This window comes from Elephantulus edwardii, unplaced genomic scaffold (assembly GCF_000299155.1).
Source record: "Elephantulus edwardii isolate Elephantulus edwardi_28Jun2011 unplaced genomic scaffold, EleEdw1.0 scaffold00412, whole genome shotgun sequence".
Lineage (NCBI taxonomy): Eukaryota > Metazoa > Chordata > Mammalia > Macroscelidea > Macroscelididae > Elephantulus > Elephantulus edwardii.
In genome coordinates this window covers 172,083-189,244 of record NW_006400162.1, presented here as the reverse complement: position 1 = coordinate 189,244, position 17,162 = coordinate 172,083, and the positions used below count along the sequence as shown (strand labels likewise).

The 17,162-nt window shown below is 38.1% G+C and overlaps 1 protein-coding gene across 4 annotated transcripts in view; it reads left to right on the top strand.

Moving 5' to 3' along the window:
* The window catches only part of RGS7 (regulator of G-protein signaling 7), a 546,902-nt gene that overhangs the window by 389,702 nt on the left and 140,038 nt on the right, over positions 1 to 17,162 (top strand). For all 4 annotated transcript variants that reach the window (XM_006902443.1, XM_006902442.1, XM_006902441.1 and 1 more), the window contains 3 exons: positions 62 to 126; positions 1,273 to 1,349; positions 1,460 to 1,541. In XM_006902443.1, coding sequence (XP_006902505.1) covers positions 62 to 126; positions 1,273 to 1,349; positions 1,460 to 1,541 — 224 coding nt within the window. The remainder of the gene's footprint in view (positions 1 to 61; positions 127 to 1,272; positions 1,350 to 1,459; positions 1,542 to 17,162) is intronic.

The following is a 17,162-nucleotide window of genomic DNA, read 5'->3' as shown; positions in this document are numbered from 1 at the left end:
ATTTATGGTGCCCTCAGTGTTAATGAGCTGCAAGAAATGATTGATTTGTCTTCTATTTCAGCGGTATACCTCTGTAAAAGAACAATGCAAAACAAGGCAAGACTGGAGTTAGCAGACTATGAGGCTGTAAGTACAAGATCCTTCTGCTGAATAAAGATCTAAAATTGACAAAATAAAACCTTTAGTCTCTTGGGGCCCTTTTGTAGCTTTATACATTTATAGATATAATATCAGATAATAAATAATAAATTTAATTAATTAATTCCTTACTAGCTTCCTTCTTCACGTGACTCAAAGTAGAAGGAAGAAATATATCCTTATTTTTCACTTGGTTTAACCATAATAATTTCAGATACACCACAGTAAACATATCTGAGCTAAGAGAATTAAAAGATCATTTCTGAAAATATAACAAAAACCCGCCTAATTTTCTGTTGTTGAGCTGATTCTGGCCTGCAGCAATGCTCGGCTGCTTCTCCAAGGCTGTCTATCTTAATGAGAAGAGACTGCCTATATTTCTCCCAGTTTCCCCAAAATTTTTCATCCTGGTCACCATTAGCAGATTAGATTAGTTTTGTGTAATTGGTGGAAATGATTACCTAATTTGGTGCACAGTTTAAAAATTAGTAATGAGCTGGCAAGGAAACTTAATAGTGAAGAGGTTAACTCAGTTGTTAACTGTTGATGGCTTGAACCCACCAGCCATTTCTCAGGAGCACAATGTTGACTTTCAACTCCATAGGGGTCAAGACCCTGGAAATCCTGAAGCCACTTCTACTCTGCCGTTTAAGGCCACTGTGAATTAGAATCCACTTGACAGCAATCGGTTTGATTTTAGTGGGATGCTAAGGTTTTGCATTTTGGGGGGCTAACTGGATAATGGATTACATCGTGATAGGGGTGCACCCTTTTCCTGTCCATCTGTGTAAAGTGAACACAGAAAAATCTATGAGTTAGTTTTGAGCACTTTTTCTCATGAGCTAATTTTAATATTTGGCAGCTATAGATTTGAATTTTACTTGCATTCACAAAGGTCAGTTATATTAGCAGACATTCCCATCTGGGACAGTTTCTCTGTTTTGTTTTTTTTTCTCAAGACAGCGGGTGTGAGGATCACCTGCATTTACTAAGTGTGACTTAGCATTCAAAACCAGAGTGCATGTACTATTTCAGAAATTTGCTATGCTTCTGATCAGCGTGTTACATACAGTTAAGTTGGATAGAAGTGACGAGATGGTCACTCAAATGTCATCTCTGTGGTCTATATTTCAGGAGAGCTTGGCCAGGCTGCAGAGAGCGTTTGCTCGGAAGTGGGAGTTCATTTTTATGCAGGCAGAAGCCCAGGCAAAGTGAGTTCTTGTGAGTCTTTTGGAAAATACGTTCAAGTTGTGCCCTTTTTCTCTCCCTCCAGAGATGCACTGTGATTAATACTCTTTATTTGTTGTTGTATTGTTGACAGAGTGGACAAGAAAAGAGACAAAATTGAAAGGAAAATCCTTGATAGCCAGGAGAGAGCATTCTGGGATGTACACAGACCTGTGGTAAGCCAAAGTGCTGTCATTGTCATAACCTCAGCTTTTGTTGGTGAGAGCAACTGGCAAAAAAGAGGGCCAGAATGTGGGAACTGGTCCATTTTGCCATAGTGTCTTGGTAAATTAGGTAAGAACAGGTGGTCATTTTTTGTATAACAGTACCAAAGATCAACAGCATAATATATGACTTATAAAATGATGAATTTCTTATCTGTGACATCTCTTTCCTGTTCAGTCATTGCATTTGTAGCACAAAATCCTTCTTTGTTCTGCTGGAAGAAAAAAAAATATTCTAACAACAGTTTTACATGGTGTATTGTTTTGTATTTTTCTGGCTTTATAGTACAAGTTCAATTCCAAATATTATTCCCCTTTTTCTAATTTTTTTTTTACTTTTAAAACCCATTAATAACCAGCTTTAGTTGGCTGTTCTCATTTTAGGTGCATCAAATTAATCTCAATTCATGCTTTTCATGATGCAAGTGGTAATCAGATGTGTATACAGTAGCTTAGCTGTTTTTCCTCAGGAATAGTGTTAAGCCTGCTGACTCAAAACAGCAAGTAATGAATAACCTTGACTAATTTCTGACAAATCTTTTGAATTCATTAAACCATGGTTATGAGCACTAAGAGGAAAGCATGTCTAATGTTTGATGTTTCTTTCTGTTTTCCTGTTATGTCTTTATCACATGGATTTTTAAAATGGAATCAAAACCTTAGGAGAGAATATTTATAGAAGTAATATTAGAATAGATAACAGGTTCTCAGCGTGAGACACAAATCAAGATTGATAGAGATGTGTTAGACTTTTTTCCTCTAAACTAGTTCAGGGTCAGACTAAAATAGGAAGATATGGAAGGTTTGCTTTCATTTATTTGTATTTAAAGCTCAGGAAGCAGTGGCATTGTTAAACTACATATTGAATTGACTGTCCTTTTGAATTCTGAAAGGATTAGAATTGAAATTTAGCTGAGTTCCTATTTCAAAATTTGAGTTTTAGTGCTCCTGAGAAAAAGGATTATGAGGTCACACACGTAGGTTTTGCAAAGCTACGAGATGGGATTTTTGCTTGTTTATTTTAAGCAACCTCTGGAGCTAGTCAGTGCATTCTCCCCACCCTTTAATTCACTTCATCATCTGGCCAAACGTTGGTCCATTCCACTCCATTCAGCTTAGATTGCTTGGATCCTCTTGGCAACCCCACACAGCTCACTCCAGACCAGCTGTCCTGTACTGGCCACATCTATTCCAAGAAACATAACACCTGCTTTAGGAGTACAGCCTAATCCCAACTCAGCATACTTTTCTCCTTCTTTCATCCCCAGAGAATTTCACATCTACCTGCATGCTCTCCATATCTCTATTGCAGGGGGGCCTGTGCATTGTTGTGCTCACCTCTGGTCATTGTGAGGCAGGGGCCTTCCCTGTCTCCAGCAGGAAGCAAGTACTAGTCAACACTCTCCTTTTGGTCCCCCGCCCCACCCCTCACCAGGCTCCCAGTTTCACAGTTGTTTCAAGGACGACCTACCTGAAGGCTGAAGCCAACCTGAAACCACTCGCTCCATCTGTTTTGTTCACTTGGAAGATATTTCCAGAGGACTTTCAATAACATAAAATAAAGAAGTTATGCAATAATTTATTTATGACTTTTCTTTTTCTAGGGGCCAATCGATAAAGATTATCTAGAAATCTCTGCAAGTGGCATGTATTAAAAGAAGCACTGCTTTTAACCAGTTCTTTTTCGTATATTACAACTTTGTTACTTTATTGACATTCCTTTTGTTGGTGTTGTTAGGTTGACTACAACTCACAGCAGCTCAATGAACAACTGATCAGAACCTTGCCCTATCCTGTCCCATTCCGCTGTATCTCCACCTTGCTCAAGTCTATTGTTACAGTTGCTGTGTCTGTCTTGTGGAGGGTCTTCCTCTCTTTCATTTTTATCTTTCTTTCCTAGCATGATGCTACGCGCCTCCACCTCCAAGAATGATCAATCCTGATAATATGCTCAAAGTGTGTGAGGTGAAGTTTCATCATCCTTATTTCTAGAAACTACCTGGTTACATTCCTCCCAGACATCCTTATTTAGTCAGTTCATGTGATGCTTCATACCTTTAGCCAACATCTCAGTTCAAAGACATCAGTTCATCTTTCTTCATTATTCTTTACTCAACTTTCAGATGCTTAGGAAGCAATTGAAATTAGAGTATCTTTAATCAGGCCTATCATATTCTTTAAATAATCTATGTAGTACTTTAAAGGAGGCTTTGATGGCAGATTTTCCCAGTGCAACACATCTTTTCACTTCTTGATGGGTGCTACTTTTGGTTTTGGTTGTAGATCCAGGTAAGTGAAATCATCGATAACTTCTTTCATTCTTACCTCTATCTAACATGATTGCCAGTTGCCTATTGGTCCAGGTGTGAAGATTTTCATATTCTTGGTGCTGAGTTGTAATCTATATTGAAGGTTATATAGTCTTTGATCTTCTGAAGTAAGGATTTCAAGGCTTCCTCGTTTTCTGCAAGCCTGGTTGAGTCATCAGCATAGCGCAGGTTGTTGATGAATCTTCCTCCAATCTTGATGCCTTGTCCTTTATAAAGTCTAGCTTTTCAAGTTATTTGTTCTGAATACAGACTGAATGCGTATGGAGAAAGGATACAATCTGGCTGCACACCTTTCCTAATTTTAGTCCATGTAGCGCTCCCTTGATATTATCAGACAACTGCTTCTTGGCCAATGTATAGATTTCACATGAGCACAGTCAGTCTTATGTGATTCCCATTCTTATCAAGGTTAGCCATAATTTGTTATTATCCATACTGTCAAATGCCTTTTCATAGTCAATGAAACGCAAGCCCACATCTTTCTGGTAGTTTTTGCTTTCAGCCAAGGTTCATGTGACATCAGAAATTATACTCTTTCAACAGTGTTTTTTCTTCTTTTTTAATTATTAATTTTAATGAAAGGTTACAGAGACTTTGGATTTCCATTCATTCATTGTTGCCCTTTTATCCCTCCCCTCCAGTTTACTCTTCTCTTTGAAAAGTAAAAGAAAAATTTTTTCATTGATACACAATCCTTTCCTCGCAAGTCCACTCCACTATGCAGTCTTCGTTCTGGACTCCTGTAATGATAATAATAGCTAATCATAAACAGTTCTAAACAGTTCTCTCGCTCATCTGTTTTAATGCAGTATTTATTTATATAAATAGTGTTTATTTACATAATTTATACCATCATTCTCAGTCTCCCCCCAACCCCAATGTCAGTCCCATTTTGCAACAGTGGCCCTATGCAGTATTTGTCCTTCTGTGACTGAGATAGTTCACTCAGCATAATGTCCTCCATCGTCTCCCATTTTATGTAATATTTCATTAGTTCCTTCTTTCTCAATGCAGCATGGTATTCCACTGTGTGGATGTACCAGAGCTTCTCTATCTATTCATTTGTTGATGGGCACTTAGGTTGTTTCCAACTCTTTGCTATTGTGAACAAAGCCGTGATAAACATGGGTGTGCATATATCTAGTTGGGTGGCAATTATGGTTTCTTTGGGGTATAGTCCCAGTAGTGGAATTGCTGGGTCAAATGGTATTTCTCTTTGCAACTTTTTGAGAAAGTGTCATAGTGCCTTCCATAGTGCTTGCACCATTTTACCCTCCCACTGACAGTGAATAAGGCTTCCAGTTTCTCCACAACCTCATCAGCATGTGTTGTTTGCTGTTCTGTTAAATTTCGCTATTCTTACTGGGGATGAGATGATATCTCATAGTTGTTTTGATTTACATCTCTCTTAGAGCTAGTGATTTTGGACCAAGTGGGATTCATAACAGGTATGCAAGAGTGGTTCAACACAAGAAAAACAATTAATGTCTTTCATCACATTAACAAAGCAAAGAACAAGAACCACGTGATCCTGTCAATTGATGCAAAAAGGCCTTTGACAAAATCCAACACCCTTTCCTGATTATAACATGCAACAAAATAGGATTTGAGGGAAATTTTTCAACATAGTAAAAAGTATATACACAAACCCGAGAGCCAACATTGTTCTCAATGGAGGGAGGTTAAAGGCATTCCCTTTAAGAACAGGAACTAGACAAGGATTACCACTATCACCTCTCTTATTCAATATTGTATTGAAAGTCTTAGCAATGGCAATAAGACAAGAGAAGAAAATAAGGGGTACACAAATTAGCAAAGCGGGGGTAAAATTATATACAGATGATATGATAATATACTTAGAAAACCCTAAATAGTCAGCAAGAAAACTACTGGACATAGTTGATCAATTCAGCAAAGTGGCAGAATACAAGATCAACATCCAAAACTCAGTTGGATTTCTTTATAGTGACAAAGAGAATACAGAGCTGGAGCTAAAGGAAAAAAGCAAACTACAAAACAAACAAACAATAGTCTTCACAATACTAATCACAAGATTAAATACCTGGGAGTAAATGTAACCAGAAGCACAAAGGATCTTTTCAAAGAAAATTACAAAATACTACCACAAGAAACAAAAAGAGACCTGGAGAAATTGAAGTATATTCCTTGTTCATGGATAGGAAGACTCAGTACTGTGAAAATGACAATGCTACCAAAGGCAATGTACACCTTCAATGCAATCTGAATATAAATATTAATCCCATTCTTCAATGAGATGGAAAAGGCAATTTCCAGTTTCATTTGGAATGGAAAGAGGCCCAGAATAAGCAAAGCACTCCTTAAAAAGAGAAGCAACATAGGAGGCATCTCACTCCCTGATTTCTGATCCTACAACACTGCTGTGGTAGCCAGGACAGTAGTACTAGTACAATGACAGACACAAAGATCAATGGAATAGAATTGAGAACCCAGAAGTCAGCCCATCTACTGATTTTTGACAAGAAGATGAAATCAGTTAAGTGAGTTAACAACAGCCTTTTAAACAAATGGTGTTGGTAAAATTCGGAAACTATCTGTAGAGAACTCAAGCAAGATCTACACTTCACTCCATACACAAAACCCAACTCAAAGTGGATCATGGACCTATGAATAAAACCAAGGATTATAAACTTCATTAGAGAAAAGCTTAGAAGAACTCTAGAAGTCCTAATCCACAACATAAACAGTCTTCCAAGCATCCTGGAAAAACTACAACCAGGAGAGGATAGTGAATGGGACCTTCTAAGAATCAAATCCTATGGCACATCCAAAAACTTTTCCAACAGAATGAAAAGGGAAGCCACAGACCGGGGAAAAGTATTTGATAATGGCATGTCAGATAAAGACTTGTATCTAGAATTTATAAAATAAGCACCACAACATGATAAAGGTAAATAACCCAAGTGAAAAATGGGCACAGGATATGAACAAATACTTCAAGAGTCTTTTTTTAAATCCAGATTGAATTTCTGGCAATTATCTGTCACTGTACTGCTCCAGACGTTTAAAAATTATCTTCAGCAATATTTTATTTGCATGTGATATTAGTGATATTTTTTATAATTTCTATACTTTGTCGGATCATCTTTTATTTTAGTGGGAACAAATAATGAGCCTCTTTGATCACTTGGCGAGGTAGCTGTCTTCCAAGTTTTTTGGCATAGCCCAGTGAGCACGCCCAGAGCTCTGTTTTCTAAAACACGTCAATAGATATTCCATTAATTCCATGGGCCTTATTTTTTGCCAATGCCTTCAGTGCAGCTTAAACATCTTCCTTCATTGCCATTGATACTTGACCAAATGGTACTTCCTGAAATGATTCTGTGTTAAACAGTTTTCTGTCACAATGATTGTGTATACTTTCCATCTTTAAAGCTTCTTTTATCATTCAATATTGTTGCTCACAGAATCCATTAGTACTGCATCTTGAAGCTTATATTTGTTCTTCTGTTTTTTCAATTTGAGAAGTGTTGAGTTTGGTTCTCTAGCTCCACTTCTTTACATTTTTGTTATAAAACTTTGCTTTTATAAGCTTATTCTTCACAAGAACCCTTGGAAATCTTCTATTCAGCTCAATTACTTCAGCATTTCTTCTCTTTGTTTTGGCTTCCTTATGTTCTAGTGCATTTCAGAATGTCTTCTGGCTTCCATTTTGGTTGTTTCTTTCTAATGATATCTTGTTTTCTACATGGGTGGCATCCTCTCATACCACTCATCTGGCTTCTGGCCGTTAGAAAAATTTCTTAGACTACTTCTCCAAAACTCTCCCATTATCTCCTGTCCTCTTATTTAATTTGTGCATATCTTGCATGAAGTGGAGTCACCTTGACTTGGTGTTGAAACTGTCATCCAAGTGTTAACTGTCTCTTGCTTTCAGTAGTAGTTGCATAATCTTAGCCTTGATTCCCATGGCCTGCCGGCTCCTGCTGCTAATTAACAGCAATTAGAACACTGAGGTGACTAATTTAGAATCTCAGTTTCTCCCCTTTTATTTTTAATTCATTTCCCTTTACTTATGCCCTTTATTTTAGGATGTGGGCTCTGTTCCTTAGGTTAAGATAGTATAAAAAAGAAAGCAAAGTGGTTTCCATTTGTATTCATGAGCCAGCATTCCTGGAATGAAAGATTCCTAGGGCCACACTGCATCAATCCATGGTGCTAACTGACAGGTGTGATGTTTTGAAGCACTCACAACTCTGCAAGGGAAAGAAACTAATAATCTGCTTCCTGGAGAACTTAAACCTGGAAAAACCAGTGTAATTTTCTATTATTATATCACTATGAGTTAGAATTAACTCTGGAACAAATGACAGTTCACTTGAAATGGGTATTATGGTGTTTGTTGTCCTGTCCTCCCCTAATCAATATTCTCTACTCAGAAAGTTGGCTCTTTGAACTTTGCAGAGAATAACCATTGTCCCCTTTTGATTTAAGTGTCAATCTCAGAGCCATTTCCCATTTCAATGATTAGGCCCTGTTTCCTTTAAAGATCCTATAAAAAGCTCATGAAATTATCTATATGTCACCTTACTCATAATAAATAGAGCATCCCAATAGGATACCATTTATTCCATAGTAACTGTATGCCAGATGTTGTTCAAAGCCAGAGATTAAAAGGTGACTGACACACAGTCTTTGAATTAAAAAAAAAAAACCAAACAACAATAACAAAAAACAAACCACAAAACCTTAACAGTTCAGTAGAGCCATCTTAAGAACAGGCCACTCTCACAGAAAGGTATAATTTGTGCTTAAGGAAAGATGCAGATGATCAAAGTGTTTCTGAAACTTCGCCATTTTCACAAAGCTACTTTGAGGTGGATCAAGGTCAGAGACAAACCATCACCTCATCCATAGCATCATTCATAGAGGAAGGCTATATAGTTTACTAATGTCTTCTGCATATCCTTTTTTTTATATCCTTCTTTTTAAAACTGTGATTTGAATGGACATTTAAGAAGAAATTTACTTTTCATTCACACATTTATATAGATTTATTACCATTAAAAAAACGGTGATCGGACCAAGTGAGGAAATTATCAAACAATATCAGTAATATCACATGCAAGCAAACTCCAACTGAAAATTATCCAAAAATAATTATAATAGAACATTGACAGAGAAATGCCAGAAATAAAAACTTAGTTTAGAAGAGGCCATGGTAGTAGGGAAATTGTGGCCAATGTCAGAAGTATCTTGGCTGAAAGCAGAGAACACCAAAGGAATGTCTATCTGTGTTTCATTGATTATGCAAAGGCTTTTGACTGTGTGGATCAGAACACATTGTGGCTAACCTTAAGACTGAAAATCCCAAAACACGAGATCGTGTTGATGCAAAACCTATACTTGGACCAGGAAGCAGTCACCAAAACAGACCATGGAAACACTGCATGAGTCAAAATCAGGAAAGGAGTGCGTGAGGGACGCATCCTGTTTCCATATCTTTTTTCAATCTTTATGCGTAACATATCATTCAAGAGGCTGGATTTCATGAAGTGGAATGTGGCATCAGCATTGGAGGAAGACTCATCAACAACCTGCATTATGCAGATGACACAACCTTGCACACCAAAACGGAAAAGGACATGAAGTGTTTGGTGCAGAAGGTCAAGGACTGAAGTTTTCAATGTGGATTAAAGCTTAACCTCATGAAAGCAAAGATTCTCACCACTGGGTCTACTGGCAGCACCCTGGTAGGTGGTGATTGTTGACAATTTCGGCTTGCTCAGCTTCACAATCAATACTCTTAGAACCAGCAGTCAGGAAACCAAAAGATAAATTGCACTGGGAAAATCTGCTGTCAGGAACCTCCCTAGAGTGCCAGAGAGCAATGATGTCAGTCTAAAGGCTAAGGTGTATGTAGCCCAGGACGTGGTCTTTGAAATTATTTGCTATGCATCAGAGAGCTGGACAATGACCAATGATGACAGAAGAAGAATCAAAGCCTTTGAGTTGTGGTGCTGGAGAAGACTATTGAACATACCATGGACTTCCAAGAGAACAAGCAGATATGTCCTGGAGAGGATAAAATCAAGTTGCTTATTATAGGCAAGGATTTTGAAGCTCTATCTCACATACTTTGAGAATAAGTGTGTCAAAAATAGTGAGATTGGCTCAGGATAGAACAGACTTCAGACTTCAGTGCATAGGGTCACTGTGAATCACAGTTGACTAAACACCATAAAAGAACAACATCCTCACTTCCTTCCTCTATTACCTCCTGTACATCTTGTATCTATCAAATTGTTAGTTGCATTACTCATCATGTCTTATCACCCATTCTTTTCAGAATTATCTTCCCTTCATCTATTCCAATGAACATGCAGGATGCATGTTCTTCTTAAATTATTTTGTTGGTTTTTGAGGTGAAGAGTTTAGGACATATTTCTGGGCTTATAGGCCACCCTCACGTTATGTGGAGGAATCCAGCTATCAGAGGGAAGATCTCCTATGAAGGCTATTTGTTCAATAAAGGGATCATGATGTTCAAACATTGCCCATAAGTTCTTTGTCTCATGCTTAAACAGAAAAAAAATTCTCACCTATATATTTTGTCATGGTCTTCACAATTACTTGCTAGGCATCAGAGAGCTGAACAGTGATTGAGTATGACAGAATAAGAATTGATGCCTTTGAGTTGTCGTGCTGGAGAAGAGTCTTGAACATACCATGGGCCTCCAGGAGAACAAACAGGTCTGTTTTAGAGAAGGTGAACCAAGTTGCTCATTGTAGGCTAGGATTTTGAAGCTCTATCTGACATACATTGGGCATGTTGCCAGGAGGGACCAGTCCTTGGAGAAGAACATTATGGTTGGAGAGTCAGCAGAGGAGAGGAAGACCCTGCATGAAATTGCTTAACATAGTTACTGGGGCAATGGGGGCAGATGTGTTAGAGATAGTGAGACTAGCCCAGGGTAGATTAGGATTCTGAGCTATTTTGCATAGAATTGCTATGAGTCACAGCCAGTTTGATGGCACATAATAAAACAACATGAACTTTGTTATTTCCAAAATAATACAAAATATTTATAAGTATGTAAAGTAGAATTAGAATACAATAGTTATTAATTCCTTCTCACCCTACTAGAAGTGACAAAATTTAACAGGACATCAAGCAATAAATGTTGAAGTAGATGTGGAATGATAGGAACTCTCAAACACTGTGGGTAGATTGTAAAATAGTATGAAAACTGTGGAAAGCAGTTTGGCATTTCTTCAAAAAGCTTAACGTAGAAACCCTATGACCCAACTATTCCACTATTAGGAATATGCCCTGAGGAAATTAGAACTGAGACACAAATGAAGATTTGTAACACAAATGTTTATAGCAGCATTATTCACTTTTGAAAGAATGTGGAAATAGGCCAAATGTCCAACCACAATCAAATAGATTGAGATATTTTGGTACATTCACATGATGGAATACTACACAGCACTCAGGAGCAGCTATTTTGAAAATTACTATATAACTTTGGAGAGATTGGAGAACATTATACTGAGTGAACTAACTCAGTCTCATAAGACAAATACTGCATAAGACTATTATTGTACCATTTTACAATCCTACCAACAATGTATAAGAGTTCCTATTTTACCACATCCTCTCCAACATTTAAATGTTACAACCATTCTGGAAGGCAGTTTGACATTTCCTCAAAAAGCTGAACAGAGAAATTGCATATCACCCAACTATTACACTTCTTGGACTATGCTCCGAGAAAATGAGAACTGAGGCACAAATAGAGACTTGTACACCAGTAGTCATAGCAGCATTATTCACTGAAGCCAAGACTATGGAAATAGCCCAAATGCCCAACCATAATCAAATGGATTGAAAAATTATGGTACATTCACATAATAGAATACTATGCAGCATTCAGGAACACTGATTTTGTAAATTACTTTCTAACTTTTTAGGGACTGGAGAGCATTGTGCTAAATGAACTAACTCAGTCTTATAAAGTCAAATACTGTATAAGATCATTATTGTAGAACAATTACAAATTAGGTTCCAAGAAGGGCAGAGAGGAACAGAGGGGTGAGGATGGGCTGGCTGGAGGGTGGAGACAAGGGCCTTAATCATAGAGTCACACAATCTGAGGTATGGAGAGAGGGGTGAGTAAAGGAAAGGGGAAAGATCCAGTGTGAAAAACACACGTATACGAATTTTGTAAGTAAACCAGTATAAAATAAAGGAAGAAAAAGACCATTATTGTAAAAATAGAAGAATAACTAGTAAAATGTATATGGGAATCCAAGGAAGGAAGGAGTGGGAGCAGAGTGGTGAGGATGGGTGGGGGGAACCATAGGGTCATACCATCTGGTGGGTGGAGGGATGGAGTTAAGGAAATGGGAAAGATTTGATGGGGATCTGGAAAGACAGTAATGGTGAGCATAATTCAATGGTGCTTTGTGTTATAAAATAGTGTTTGGGAATAGTTATATGAAACACAATGTGAATGAAGAATAGTATGAAACACAGTGTATATGAACTTTGTAAGCAAACCAATGTAAAATTATTTTTTTAAAAAATGAGTACATGAAAGAGGTGATGCAGGATATTTTTGTTTTTATTTTCGTTATGATTGATAGAAATATAAAACAACCCATGAAAGATAATCAGCTAAGGAGGAAAACCCTTAGTGACCTGGACTGACACAGTGACTGCAAAAGTGGGTCCCATGTGCTTCTCCAAGGAACAGCCCCTCCTAGCAACATGCCCAAAATATGTGAAGCAAAGCCTTATCATTTTTGCTTCTAAAGAGCTCTCCAGCTCTACCATCTCCAAGACATATCTCTTAATTTTTTTGGCCATCCTTGGGGTGTTCAGTGCTCTTCTGCAACACCACAACTCAAAGGTATTAATTCTTCTGTCATTCTTATTCTCTGTCCAGCTCTCAGATGCATGGCAAATGATCGGAAAGACTATGGTCTGAATCAGATGCACCTTAGTCATCAAGCTGACATCACTTCTATTCAATAATTTGGAGATAGTATATTGATGATATTACACTTTGCCATAAATTAGGCATTCTACACAACCTTACTTCTTGAAACTGAGGAGAACCTGAAGCATCTTCTGCAGAAGACAGAGGCTCTCACACTGGGCCAATTCGCAACACCATGATAGACAGAGGCAAGATTGCAATTTTTAACAATTTCAGCTTGTTTGGGTTGACAGTTAACATTCTTGGAATCATCAGTCAAGAAATCAAAAGATTAATTGGATTAGGAAAGTCTTGTTGTCATGGACCTCTCCAGAATGCTGAAATGAAGTGATGTCGGTCTAGAGACTAAGGTCTGCCTGATCCAGGCCATCATCTTCACAATTACTTGCTTGCTAGACAATGAATAAGGATGACAGAGGAATAATTGATGCCTCTGAATTGTGGTGCTAGAGAAGAGTATTGAACATACCACATACTGTTAAAAGAATAAATAGATCTATCTGGAGGGTAAAACTAAATTGCTCTCTGGAGACAAGGATTTTGAAGCTCCAACATATTTTGGGGATGTGGCCAGGAGAGACCAGTCCTTTGAGAAGGACCTCATGCTTAGAAGGGTAGAGGGACTGAGCAGGAGAGGAAGACCATGGATGAGATAGATTGACACAGTGAGTGAGATAACAGGGGCAGAAGTGTTGGGGACAGTGAGATTGGCTCAAGATAGGACAGGTTTCAGAGCTTTTGTGCATAGGCTTACTATGAGTGCAAGCAACTTGATGGCACAAACAACCACATGCTTGCCCTTTTTTTAAAAAAAATTATGATCTTTGTCATTTCAATCTTTCCATTTAGGTCTTTGAAACATCTTGATTTTGGTTTTTTTAAATTTTATTTTATACAGGTTTACATACAAAGTTCCTTAAGTTCAAATTGTTTTTCACACATTTACATATTGAAAAATATAGGTCCTGCTTCATTTTATATAAATAGATATCCAAGTTTGCAGCACTATTTGTTAAAATTGTTTCCAAATTTAATGAGTTCAACCCTTTACAAAAAACATCTGTCAACAAAAAAATCTGTCTACAATTGAATGATGTAATTCTAGGTTCCCAGTGTTCCGTTGGTCTCTGTGTCTGTATTTTATCTGTCTCTGTGTATATGTATCATACCAAACCAGATTATTATTTTAACAGGAAAGCTACTGACTTATTAAATATTTGTGATTGTGCTTCAAGTGAAAGTTGACAGCATTTAGTTTCCCATTCAGTAAGTCATACATACTTGGTTTATGAAATTAATTATAGTCCTGCATTGTAACAGCACTCTTCAGATGTCTTTCTTGTGATTTCAGTTTCTTTTCATCCTTCTCTCTTAGGTTTTCCTGATTTCTGAGATTTTGGGCTTTCTTCCATGAATGTATGCTACCCATTTGATTTTGTATGATTAATTGTTCTAAGAAATGATGCTCCTCTGGGAAGTTATTATTTACTATTTCTATTGCTGAAAGTTGAGCCACAGTACTGCACTTAGCTCCTGACTCAAAGGGTTAGTAATGACCATCATCTCTCAAGTTCTACCAGTCCCTATTAGACCAGCAAGCTTAGTTGTGGTTATGATTTTGATTTTAATTTCACATTTTTATCCCTGTTTGCCCTGGACTCTTGACTGTGATCCCTTTTAGAGGGTCAGGAGTCATATCCAGGTATCTTCTCATTCTTCTGGTCAAAGGGTTGTGGAGGTTGAGGTAGTTTTTGTTGTACTATAGCCAAGTACAACTCATAGCAACCCTTTGATCAAGAAATCTGAACTCCAGTCTATCCTGTTCCATCCTCAGCATTTCTGACATATTTGAACCCATTACTGCAATATTGTGTTAATTTGTCTCATTGAGGATCTTCTTCTCATTCACTGACTTTCCACCTTTCCAAATATGATGTATCTCTCGAAATATTAGCCCCTCCTAGAAAGATATATAAATTATGTATACTTCATAATTGCCTCCACAGAGCACTCTGGCTGGCCTCTTTTTTTCCTCAAAAAACATAGCACTCTTTCCAAGACATATCTGTTTGTTCTTTTGGCAATCCATTCAGTACTGCAATACCACAACTCGAAGCCTTCAGTGCTTCTTTTGTCTTCCTTATTTATTGTAATTCTCAAATGCATAACAAATGATTGAAAAGTCTATGGTCTGAATCAGGGACATGTTAGACTTCAAACTGACATCATTGCTCATCAGTAATTTGGAAAGGTCCCAGAATTTAGACCTTCCCAATCGCAGTATGGCTCCTCATTTCCTGACTGCTGGTACCCAGTGTGCTGATTGTGGATCCAAGGAAGAAAAAGGAATTGACAGTTTCAATCTTTTCTCCATATATCATTATGTTACATATCTTTCTAGTGGTGAGAAGTTTTCTTGAGGTTGAGATGAAATCCATATTAAAGACAGTAGTCTTTGATCTTCTGCAACAAGTGCTTCAAGTCTTCTTCACTTTCAGGAAGCAAGGTTGTGTCATCTGTGTAACAAAGGTTGTTGATGAATCTTCCTCTAATTCTGATGCCAAATTCTTCTTCATAGAGTCCAGCTTCTTGAATTATTTGTTCAGCATACACACTGGACACTATGAAGAATTAGACAACCTTGATGCACACCTTTCCTTATTTTAAACCATATAGTGTCCCCTTGCTCTGTTCCAACAACAGCCTCTTGGTCCAGGTATAGATTTTGCTTGAACATAGTTAGGTGTTCTGAGATTCGCATTCTTCTCAATGTCATAATTTGTTATGGTCAACACAGTCAAGGCTTTGTTATTGTTGTTATGTGCTGTTGAGTCACTTGCAACTCATAGCAACCTGATGTACAACAGCCATGAAACCTGCTCTATCCTGTACCAACTTTACTGTCTCTGACACACCTACCCTCATTACCCAAGTCACTGTATCATCCCGTCTCATTGAGGGTCTACCTCTCTTTCTCCGTCCCTCCTCCCTTCCAAGCATGATGTCCCTCTCCAGGGACTGGTTCCTCCTTGCAACATGCCCAAAAATATGTCAGATGAAGCCTCAGAATCATTGCCTCCAAGGAGCAGACTGGCTTCACTATCTGTAGGATGAACCTATTTGTTCTTCTGGCAGTCTGTGGTATATTCAACACTCTTCTCCAGCACAACAGCTCAAAGGCATCAATTCTCTTTCTATCATCCCTAGTCATTGCCAAGCTCTCTGAAGCATAGCAAGCAATTGTTAAGACTGTGGCCTGGATCAGGTACACCTTAGTCTCCAGACTGACTGGCATTGCTCTTCACTACTCTGGAGAAGTCCCTGACAGCCAACTTTACCAATGCAGTTCATTTCTTGATTTCTTGTTGATTGTGGAGCCAAGCAAACCAAAGCTATTAACTATCTCAATCTCTTCACTGTCTATCATGATGCTGCCAATTGGCCCAGTGGTGAGGATCTTTGTTTTCTTGTTGTTGAGCTTCAATCCATATTGTAGGCTGCAGTCCTTGATCTTCTGCAGATAGTCAATAAAGTGTAAATAGATATTTTTCTGGTATTCTCTACTTTGAGCAAAGATCCATCTGATATCAGCCAGGATATTTCTGGTGCCTTGGCCTCTCCTAAACCCAGCCTGAATTTCTGGCACATAGTATGAGTAAGATTAGTGTGATGTCTTAATGTTTCAGGATAATTTTTTCTGTACTTGTTTGATTCTCTCACCTCATCTTTTCTTTGAAAAGGAAGAGAGCAATGGTTCACTCTAGTTGACTGCCTACAAGCTTTTAAAACCTGTGTCTCTGCTCAACAAAGGAGGATGCTGACTATTGCTTTGGTGGATTATGTTATACCAACTGACACATTCTTTTCTTAATAAGTCATAATGGTCATCCTTGGCCACACTAAGTTATTGTTGATACCCACTATTTATATTTGTTGTTGTTGTTATGTGTCATCAAGTTGTTTGCGACTCATAGCGACCCTATGTACAAGAGCCCTAAACACCATTCTAGTCTGTGCTAACCTCGCTGTCTCAAACACATTCATTCCCACCACTCCACTCACAGAACTGATCCATCTCGTCAAAGGTCTTCCTCTCCTGCGCCGTCCCTCCACTCTCCCAAACTTGATGTCCCTCTCCAAGGACCAGTCCCTTCTTGCACCATGCCCAAAGTATGTCAGACGAAGCTTCAGAATCCTTGACTCCAGGGAACATTCTGGCTTCACCCTCTCCAGGACAAACCTGTTTGTTCTCCTAG